The sequence below is a fragment of the Rhea americana genome, unplaced genomic scaffold (assembly GCF_003343005.1).
Source record: "Rhea americana isolate MKP2758 unplaced genomic scaffold, rheAme1 scaffold_93, whole genome shotgun sequence".
Lineage (NCBI taxonomy): Eukaryota > Metazoa > Chordata > Aves > Rheiformes > Rheidae > Rhea > Rhea americana.
Genome location: NW_028187122.1, coordinates 2,855,209 through 2,866,145, shown reverse-complemented (window position 1 = coordinate 2,866,145; position 10,937 = coordinate 2,855,209). Strand labels below are relative to the sequence as shown.

The following is a 10,937-nucleotide window of genomic DNA, read 5'->3' as shown; positions in this document are numbered from 1 at the left end:
ATAAAATTTTATTTTATTTTTTATCAAACTTTTTATCACTGTTTGATAATTTGCAATAATAGTACTTCCTACAGCGTGGACTTCTTTTGAAACTAAACATATTGGATAATACTGGCTGCATACATTCTTGGTAGGCTGTAATGATTTGGAACATTAGCTAAGTTCTGCTCATAGAGCTTTCAGATCACTYCTTAACTTCAATGAGGTTGCTTATTACCAGTTAACTTTTTTTAAAAAAAGAAAAAAGACACTCATTTCTTTAATTTAGCCTCTAAATAGTGCAGAAATTTGAAGTGGTATTCTAGTAATACCAGAACTCTGAACTGCCCAGTGATACCAAAATGAGGGGGTGACTACTAGCCTTGTGCCACTTCTGTCATGGCTTGCACGAGGATGCCAGCGCAGGTCAGCACTGCTATGCACTGTTACCTTTTTTACTCCCTGAAAAGTATGTCTGGTTATTGAGTCCAGATCTCCTTTGCTCCCTCTCTCTCCTGTAGCTACTTTTCAGAACATTTCCAGAGAGTCCTACTTACATAGCTTCTCCACTTCATTGGAGCAGGGGGAGACGAGTTGAGAAGGAATCGACTTTATTCTTTCCGCTCAGCAAAATATTGGACCAGAGCTGCAACAGGTATGGAAACAGTTGGAGGGATGTGGCTGCACAGAATGGATTGTGTTGGGTCAAGGCATCCTGTGTTCTGGGAAGAATGGTGGAAGAGGAGGAAGACTTAAGTGCTATCTTGCATTACAGTATCCATTTCAGATCACAGTCTTCTAGGGGGACATCCCACCTCCTAAGAGCATGCAGGCTAGGGTGGGGCACAGAGATTCCTGTCTCCAACAACAGTTCTCCAAAACTCCACTGACCCTTTGTCTGGAAAGACTGCAGTATACATAGGTACGGTAATATTTATTGCTATTGTGAAAGATTCAAATGCTGTCATAACCCTACTATGTCCAAGTGCTGTGCGAAGAGGAGGGCCTGTAAGAGCCTGTACATTATAATTGGCCTCATCCCTCATGATCCGGGATAAAAATGGGAGGTAACATAAAAGAAATTACCAAAGCACAAAGAAAAGAGAAGGAGTGCACAACTTTGCTGTAGTTCCTCATAAAATATTTTTAAAAATAATTAAAACAGTTGCAAAAATGTGTTGACTGCAATTTTTTTTTTTTAATGCTGCAGTTTGCAAGGTGATATCACAGTGTATGTCTGATCTAATGAAACCGAAGCTAATGCTGGTGCCTGCATATGATGGAAACAGAACCACAAACCTGGGAACATTGGCCTCATATTAGGCAAGTCTGTTGCTTACCCTCCCCTTTTCCCCCGGATCCCTTTGTCCCTTTCCTTCCTCTGTATAATTAACTCAAATCAGAGTTCAGTGTCACTGGTTTCAGAGAACTCAATCTTATTTGGCTATACACACACCATTCCCTAAAGAAGTCAGATGTTACCTGCGTGTTAGACATTCATCACGCAGTGAAAACATGGAATAGTTTTATCATAGTACTATTATTTTCAGTTGAGGCAATGAAGAGGAAAGTTTGGTGAGTTTTAGAGAAGTGTTCAAGTTTCTCTAATATAATTCTTAAACTGGTAGTGGGTAATAACATCAGAAGTTATTCAGATTAATTGCTCATAGCCATACATCCTTGTTCTAAAAAGTAGGCTGTTTGCTGGTTTAGCTGAAAGTATTCCTGTATTCAGACAAGAAATTGTCTAAGGAAACTGCATTGAGTTTCTATTCTCCTGATTTTGTTCATCTCTAAATGTACTAGAGAACAGATCAAACAACTATTGACATAGACCATAACAGAAATTATGTCGAACAAGGACTTCAGACGGTGTGTTTTGAGGTCAGTAACCTAAGCACCTAGAACTTTGATCACGCTGGTAASAATCAAATGACATATGTACGATGACCAATGACATGTACAAACCTTTGTGGATGCGCATGTAAAGATAAATAGGTAACTCTTCACTGAACTTTACAAACAGAACATTGGTGAAGTGAAAATATATGTTTCTAATAGGCTCAGAGAGCTTCAACAAAGGAAACTAATACTGATGAATTAGCTTGCTCAAAGTGCAAGCACGATTTTCTTTTAAACATAAAATGGGTCTTGTTTTCAATATACAGCATGAAAGAGGAGTCTTTCCTGCCATATCCCGTGGAAGACAGCATGTTCTGTCTGATGAAATGTAAGTTTGCTAATGGGACAGTCCAAAGCATTACTAGATTAATAGTCAATTTGCTGAGAATACAGTTCTAGGAGAACTGAAGCTATTGTTTGATTCTGTGATTGGCTGAGAAAAAAAAATGGGGATTCATTTTCTTTTTTTCTTTTGATTTTTTTTAATTGTCAAATAAGTCTTCTAGATTATCATTTCAGTACTGATCCTGCCTAGGTAAACAGCTTAAAAATCAGAGTGATGCTGGAATAAGATAACTACATTTTCCTGCTTGGGATGGGGGTTTTATTTCCTTTTTGAATCAAACTGATCTAATACTGCTTTTAGCTTGGAGGCGAGAGCTGTCTGTAGATACATTCTCAGCTCTCTCATTAATTGGTTTTGTTTATATCATTGTTGCTTCTGTTTCTTTAAATGGGAGGTGAGAAGAGCAATTATTTACAATTTGTGAAGTGTGAAGATCTGTAGGTATAGAGCACTACATAAATGCAAAATATTTAAATTTAGAACTATGTTATGTCTTCCTCCTTTTTCTTTATGACAGTCTGTGCTGTGACTGGAATCAATCTGCTTATAATCAAATGTATACTTAGTTGGTAAATAAGAGGGGTTTGTTTTGTTTATTTTTTACTACAGACTGTAATTCACTGAAAGTAGGATTCCAGCCTCATTTCTCTCCGCAGGGAAGAGATCTCAAAGTTATATTAAGTATTTTCATTGATGAAGTAGTCCTTGCTGATCCTAYAAAAGCAGTCATGATACTTCAGTCAAGTGCTGATTGCATTTGTCTCAAATTAATCTCCTCTAAAAATGCATTGGATTGTGTATACGTTGTTAGTTATTAGCTGGGAGAATTTAAAAACTCAAAAGTAGCAAAATAAGGAAGTCATAAAATGGACAATTTCTTTTGGTTTAGGATTTTAGGTCAGCTTTTTAGACTTCTCTTGTACCTGTGAATATAGACTAGATCATATAATTAGGATGGTTTTATGTTTAAAGAGGTAAGAAAGATTTTTGTCAACTCAGGCATTGTTCAGATTGTGATCAAATCTCACTACTGACTCCCTCAGGGAAGAGGCTATCCACAAAGAATTACAGACTCAGTCTTTGGAATTGTCTAAAGAATAACTTGGGAAGTGTTGCACTTGCAGTTTTGTTGGGATGCTCTTATCATTCACAATCCTTGACCTCTGATGGCTCATAACAATTGCAGCAGTATTTCCTCATACCTTCACCTGCACTTCCCTTTCTGACTTGTGTGCGTTGTTCCTTTTTCTTTTCTTCTAAGGGGAAGTGGAATGGAGATAATAGATACATGTCCTTTGAATTTTTGGTATTTGAAAACAATTTCTAAGTGAAAGAAAAACAATCAGTGCTTGCTTTTGTTAGACAAAAAGTATCTGAGACAGATGTGTTAGTCCCATCCGTTTTGTTTTCAATGGCTATACAGAGGTTTTTTAAACAAAAAAAAACCCCTTTTTCCTGTTGTACAGGAGATACATAATGCTTTTGTTTTATTTTCCCTTCTGTAAAGTGGTTGACAGTAAAACTAATTTTGCAAATTCGTTATCTGATGCCTGTGTCAAAATTGAGAATAAATAAAATTTTGATTGGTAGTGCCCAATGAAGAAGTCTGATTTACCATTCTTAGGTTAGAAAGAATTAATGTGTATAATAAGGATCTTACATATGAATGTCRGAAGAATGCTTTGGTAGTCCCAAGATGCTCAGTCATGTTTTACAGGATATTTGAAAATCTTTAATGGCCCATTGTCCTGGAATAGAGGTTCCTTAGACCTTTTCAAATTGGATATTGATTACAAAGAACTTGTTTTGATGACCCTGAGGGTTGCTTTGAGTCYTAAATTCCTATTAGACCAAGAATGTGTGTGTGTGWGAGAGAGAGAGATTGACAAATTATATTTTATTATAAGAAAATAAACAAATTTTGTGATGTAAGGTTCCTGCAATGAAATGCAATTTGTTTCCTATGTAAGAGAGGCCCTGAAAGTTTATTTTTAGTGTTTTTTCGCAGTGTATCCAATGAGGAGACAGAAGTCTATAATTATAATTCTGTTTTTCRTTTTTCTTGTATACATAGTTCATATTGACCTTGTGAAAACCTGAAACCTCTAAATTGGCCTCTTGAACAAAACAAAATTTGTTGCACAGAACAGACTATTCACTGTAATATTTACTCTGAAAGGTCAGCAATCCCAGAAATACCAGAGAACGTAACTATATCAAACCAACCTGATATTAGCATAATGTTTGGGGTTTTTTTCCCCTTTTTTGGCTGCTAGGTAGGTGGAACCTTCAGGAACAAATTTGTAGTTTACAACACAGCCCCTTCCTACATAGAACTCTCTAAATCTTTGCAAACATGGACTTTAAAATGATATTTTTAAAAGACTGGGATTTATTGAGTTTTACTGTCTGTGGTTTTAGCACAAGGACAGATAAAATGGTTTTTTTTCAGCATAAAAAACCTAAACAAACCTTTGGTTTATTTATCTGAAAGCAAACTCCCATGGTTCAAGTATTAAGTTTTACTTCCAGACTCAGCTGTGCTGTTTGAACTGTGCTGAAATGCTGATTCAGAGGTATACCTCTCTGCCTAATACTGAAGGTGTTTGAGAAGTGCCAAAGGTGTGGTTTGTTTCTCTGTTGCACTGATCCCTATCTGTGGACTAATTTGGAAAAGGAAAAATAAGGCTCTGCATCCTTTCTGCTCACTGAGAGGTATTGGCTGTTCCTTGCTGGGTTAGGGGAGTAATCCATTGCTGTCCAAATTGGAAGTGTGTCAGATTCCTAGGCAGACTACAAAATTTTGGTGAGATGCCTTTTATTCCTGTTCCAGCTGCTCCAGGCATAGCAAGGTTTGGTCCTCTGTTTTTACTAGATCCTGAATCATTAATATCTATGGGAATTTCATGCCAGTGTTTAAGCTCTGGGAATACAGAACAATGCAATTGAAAATCTGAGTGCAGTTGAATGTTGATAGGGGACCAGTTTCTCCTCTTCTTCCAGAGATCTGACAGTGCTGAATGCAGATGAGAGTGTTGTTTGTAACTGTCAATACTCTGTTGTTGTCTTTCAAACTGCTTGTTTTGAAACTGTCACTTCCCTATTGATGAATTTTTGAAGGATTGTATAAAATAATAATAAATAATAAAAAATGCTGAGTTGAAGAAGAGGTAGATGTTCAGCCAAGCAAAACTAATGTGTCCATACATAGATAAGCGTAATTGTCTATGAGGGAACAGTCATAGAGCAAAGGCCATTGTTTTCTCTACCAAATGCTCTACCACTTGTTGCAATCACTTTTTATGATGATGGACAGTGTTTCTCAATCAGTAGGTTGTGAGTTTGCATGTTTGCCAAATAGTTTTATGTATTTAAGTTTGGTAGTTAAAAGATAAGCAGCAGTGCATCAAGCCAAGTAATAAAATACCAGAGGTGAAGTGGATTAGYGGATGAGGGCAAAGGAGAGTATGTATGTAACAAGATTTTTAGCATTTACACACTTCAGAGTTTAGATCCATTACCTGGGTTTTGCTTGTTACAAACTCTCTGCAGAATAGGAACTGTGGCATGGAGAAAGGTGATTCATCTCCAACACCTGCTTTATCCTCACTGGCTTGTACTCCTCAGCAGTAATCAAGGACTAGTTTTTTTCAAATGTTCACTGATTTGAGGAGTTATATTAAAAATATCTGTACTAAGGCAATGAAGATTTGTTTTTTGTAAGAGATAAGCACCGACAGCTCTGCCAGGGATCAGTTAAAGCTGAGGAGAATCAACATGCGCTCAAACTCGGTTGTGATTTTCTAGTTAGGCACGCATAAACTGTWGTATTGGAAGAGAAGGCTTAGAAGACAAAGGTTCTTGTTGCTTTGAGACCGTTACGTGCCCTTTTTTCAGTTGGGAGGAAAGAGGGCAATCACAAACACAAGCATCATCTCAGATCTTCCTGTGGTTTGGAAACCACTTGGGCCAGTGCAGAGTCTGCCTGATGGTAAGATTAGGCTGCACCTATGTACGCTCTTGACTGTTACTCCCTACTGTTGGCTGGTTTTATTCAATACACAGGTTATGCTCTGGTCCAGGTAGCTTTTTTTCAGGTAGCATTCACATTGCTTTGCCTGGACACACATCTTAGGCAGTTGGGCTGGGAGGTGCTCTATCTATGCCCCWTTTGTAGTCAGGGAATTGAAAGAATGTCCCTCCTGAGAGCTGTTCATGACTATCAAAGCTAGGTTCCTGCATGGCAAGAGTACCTCTCCCCATCTTCTTCTCCCTCCATGCAAGTGAAAGGGAGGGGAGCTTATCCTCTCTGCAGAGGAAGCAGGGCTCCTCTTCATTAAATCAACACTTTTTGTTTTGGTGACACAGAAAGCGTAACTTGAAGGAGCCCATACCAAGAGGCAAGTGGGGAGGGCAAGAACTGATGGTATCAATATAATCCTTCACAGCCTCAATCTGGCAAAGATTGAGGCACACAACTAAATTTATGCCCTTCACTTCCTCAGTCACCTGCAATCAATTTCTCCTCTTGTATCCATTAGTCTTTGGGAAGAGCAGAATTGTTGTACTAGGCAGCTCTCGTCACAGTTAGGCTTAGCTTTCCTGTGATCACATCTGATAATACTAGAGTCACTTGGGTCCCTTTGTAAAAGCTGACATTGCATTTTCCAGATAAGAATTCTACTGTTTCTGAGCTGGTTTTCCCCACTTGATTTACACATCTATTGCTTGTCATTATGTAGTTAYGCTTGACTGTTGGTTTTCTGGCTCTGCAATTTCTAATGGGGGAAAAAGATCATTAAAACCTATTTTGAACATGTATGTCTACAATAGGCCCTGCATGCACACACACACACAMAAAAGATTATTTTTCTAAAAGGAAATTAGGGAGAAATACTGGATTCTTAGACTTGACACTTTCCTTTTGMTGTGTGTGACACATGAATATAGCTAAAACAAATCTACAGTATATGTTTTTTCTAGTGAATATTCTTAGTATTTTTATGTTTATTAAGCTGTACTGTACTGTACTTGGCTTTATTTTCTAAGGGGAGAAAAAACAAATGAGAGCTAGTATGACTTTCCTGTAATATAGAAACAGGATAAAAAATGGAAGTCATCTGAATGGAAATATAAACAGGAATGGTAGGGAGCCAGAAATCCCCAGAACATAAATCTGCAGGCATCTAGCATGGAAGTCTGTTTCATTATGCTCTTTGCACTGCATAATGCAGTTTATGTAATTTCAGAGGATGTATGCATGCTCATTACCATTTTTCTCCAAAATACAGCCAAAGCTTTGTAGCTATCTGGCTTTGAGTTAGAATCACAACACAGATGCTCTGAGGCATGTTTTCGGTTCTTAGGTAACGGGTTTGCAGGTGGACTGCACCTGTTTGGTGCTTATTTTAGCTTTGCCTTAGACTAGGAATGAATAAACCCCACAGAATCACAGAGCGGGGACGGGGACAGTTCTTAAGCATTTTAGGCCAGGTTGCCTGATGATACTGCGCCTGGGCTTTTTTTCCACTTCTAGTGAAGGAACTTTTGTATAAGGACTGGTGTGCAGTGCTTTTGATCCTACAAGAGAGTATCGTAACCACAACCTAGTCATTAGTTTGATTAAACTGACTCATGGAGTGAGAATATTACAGSCTGGCACTCTATACTTATAAGTAATAATAATAATAATAATAAAAGTGATACAAAACCAGGCATCTGAACTGTAGAGAGGTGTAGAATAATGCATGAAATGTCTGCCATGCAAATGTGTAGTGCACAGTGACCCAGTACTAGCGGGTTTCTGAATCCATTTGTATCCTGGACACTTCAGTATAGTATGTGATGTTTTGTTCTCACCAGACTGCTGGCTTACAGTGAAAGGAAGCATGTAAGAAATGTTTTGAAAAGTTTCCATCTGCACTTGCTCAGAAAAAGATGATAGAAATACTGAATCAGTATTTAAAGACATAGTATCCTAGATGTTTGTAAGTGTTGCACCAGCACTTGCATTCTTGTTTTGCGAGTTAGATTGAACTGGCTTACAGGATCTGTTTAGAAAGCTAGAGTAAAAGGAAGAGGAAAACTTTGGCATGGCTAGACGAAGTTTTAGAAACTGTAATACATGCCATTATTTCATTGACAAATGTTCAATCTAGTTCTTGATTTGGAACAACTCAAATATATATAAAATATACAGAAATTAATATTAAGAAAGGTGCAGTAGGCAGTAACATACTGCCTACTGTGTATTTGTGGTGTGAAGACAACAGAGGGCAAAGCCTCTTTGAAACAATATCTGCCTGTTGTGCTCTGATGTATTGTCTTGTAAATAGTATGGATGGGAAAAAAGAAAAACAGCAACACAGAAGAGCAGACAGCAGGTCTTGAGCCAGCTGCTCAACTGAGAGAATAGCAGGACAGTGTATTTCTTCAATTTTTTTTCTCCTGTTCTGAGGTGATGATGTACCACTTCTGTTATATTTCTTTTTCTGGATTGTCTTCTCACAATTTCCATATTTTCAAAACATTTAAATTACTGTTTACAGTTAACATTAACTATACTTATGTGAGAGGCCAAATAGGTGCCATGAAGCGCTGTGCAGACTATTAGGAGAGCACAGACTGTCTGCATCACCACATCAGGCGATGACTTCATGAAATGTGGTGGTCTGSTTCTTCCTGTGGGTCAGAGCTGATGCGGAAGAGCATGAGCAGTTAATCTGCTCCCGATTTAAATTCTATTAATGAAAAAGTCTTGGGTCTTTTTCCACTGAATAGAAAGTGAATCTTAATGTAGTTTACTTGTGCCCACCTTGGGATTCCTTCATTTCAGACCCTTGTGGATGATTACATAATACATTAAACATGGTTTAATTTTACTCTCATTGTCTTAGTCTACATTGTAGAAGAACAGAAAAATTCTGAAATCAAAACTGAAAAAAGGCATATAAAACCTTTTCAAAAGTTAATTACAAAATTAAACAAGTGTGAACTAAAAGGACACAAAGAGGAGGCATTTTCAAGTGCATAAATGTATTCATGTGGTATATATCAGTACAAGAGTCTGAAATTACTTTGATAAAGGAGCACCACAGCAATACAAAAAGCTTGGAAGATGGATTTTGTCAATAGCTGCTGGAGAGCTTAGATGAGGGAAACTTGCACGTTCAGAAGTGAATCTGTCCCTGTGCATAAAACTTGTCTTTTGGGAAAACATAGTATTAAAGGTTGATTTGGACCATCTCTAACATTTCTCAGTTTTCCTATTGTTCTCTAACATTATTTGCAGGTAACTTTTTTGTTATTCTGTCCCACTGATCTAGACTTTCCTGAACTTGTCTGCAATTTGGAGCATATCTTAACAGAATATTTTCCTGACCTACTTCTGTTCAACACAGCTTAGTTCCTTTCTATCCTGGGCATCATTGTCCAATAACCTACAGCAAAACATTAGGGAAATCTTTAATTAGAAAAAATAAGATTGGTGAGAACTTCAGAAAGGTGTCAAGGCTGTGATCCTGTCAAGGCAGGATCAGCTCTACCTGGATTGCTCCGCACAGGTATTTGTTTAAGCTTTTTCTAAAAGTTGCAACAATTGGACAATCTTTCTGTGCAGTCTAATGCTTCTCTACCTTTATTCTAGGAAATATCTGCTGTATGTCTAAATTATATTTCCCTTCCTCCAGCTTATGCTTATGAATTCTTACTCGTTTCTCAGTAACCATGATGTGTTATCTGCTTCCTTGCTGTTATCTGTTCCAGATTYGAATAGGCCTTCAAACTTTTCCATTCTTAGAAAGCTTGCTGTTTTCAGTTTATCCTTCATGTTTTGTAACTCTGATTTTTCTGTTGCTCTTCTCTGTACTTTTTCAATTACACTGTATTATCCTAGAAGTTTAGTGCCCAGAACTGGACACAGTACTTTAAACAGATACTCTTTCCATTCCAGAGCAATACACAGAGCGCTAGAGCTCTGTATAGCAGTAAATATTTATGGTCTATAGCCCCCCCCAAACACACCCTCTTCAGGGGAATAGCATTTGGGCTGGCAAGTATAGCAGTTGCTTAGGCGTTAGGGTGTGAGCAAAAGGAGCGTTTTAATAGTCTTTAGAATATTGGTTACTGATTTTAGGAAGAAAATTGTACTTGCTTTTTGTTCTCAAGCATTTGTTCGGATTACCCCAGTGTCATGCACGTTTTTTTCTGTGACCCGTCAGTTTTCCAGTTTTCTAAACATAATATTCTGATGTTGGCCCAGAAGTGCAGAGAACTTCACAGCTTACCTCGCATGAAGTAACTTATACCCCTTTTTGGAGGCAGTTAGGATTTTCTCTGTAGGTGTTTGTGGAGGAGCCCGTATTAAATGTAGGTATAAAGAGGAGCCATTATGTGACTGGTTTGTACTTTTAGGAAAACCATCCCTGTCGTGGCTAGCTGTTAGTATGAAGAAATGACCTTCAGGTGCAGAGCAGGCTTTAGGTACAGTGTTTTTCCAAGTACACGTGCGCGTGGCGCTGCGGCGCRGTGCAGCCGGTTGTGTTTCATGTCCGTTTGGTATTAATACGCTTGCACTTCGTTCAGAAAAATACGCTTTTAAGCTCGGGACGGCCCAGTGGTGGGAGAGCGAGCGACGGGCGCGTCAGAGCCGCGCAGGGAGGCACTGAGCGGGCGGTCACAGGCGCTCAAGGTCACCGCCGCGCTCCGAGCC

At 38.3% G+C, this 10,937-nt stretch overlaps 1 protein-coding gene across 3 annotated transcripts in view; it reads left to right on the top strand.

Moving 5' to 3' along the window:
- Positions 1-562: 562 nt before the first annotated feature.
- Positions 563-10,937, top strand: part of PANK1 (pantothenate kinase 1) — a 39,667-nt gene continuing 29,292 nt past the window's right edge. Inside the window, exons 1-3 of one of the 3 annotated variants that reach the window (XM_085324811.1) lie at positions 564-634; positions 755-901; positions 1,190-1,302. Coding sequence is in view for 1 of the 3 variants with exons in the window: in XM_085324809.1 (XP_085180935.1) it covers positions 2,149-2,209 (61 nt within the window). In the remaining 2 variants the exon portion in view is untranslated. Of the gene's footprint in view, positions 635-754; positions 902-1,189; positions 1,303-1,700; positions 2,210-10,937 lie in introns of those variants that run through there. The other 2 variants (XM_085324810.1, XM_085324809.1) reach the window with 2 other exon arrangements.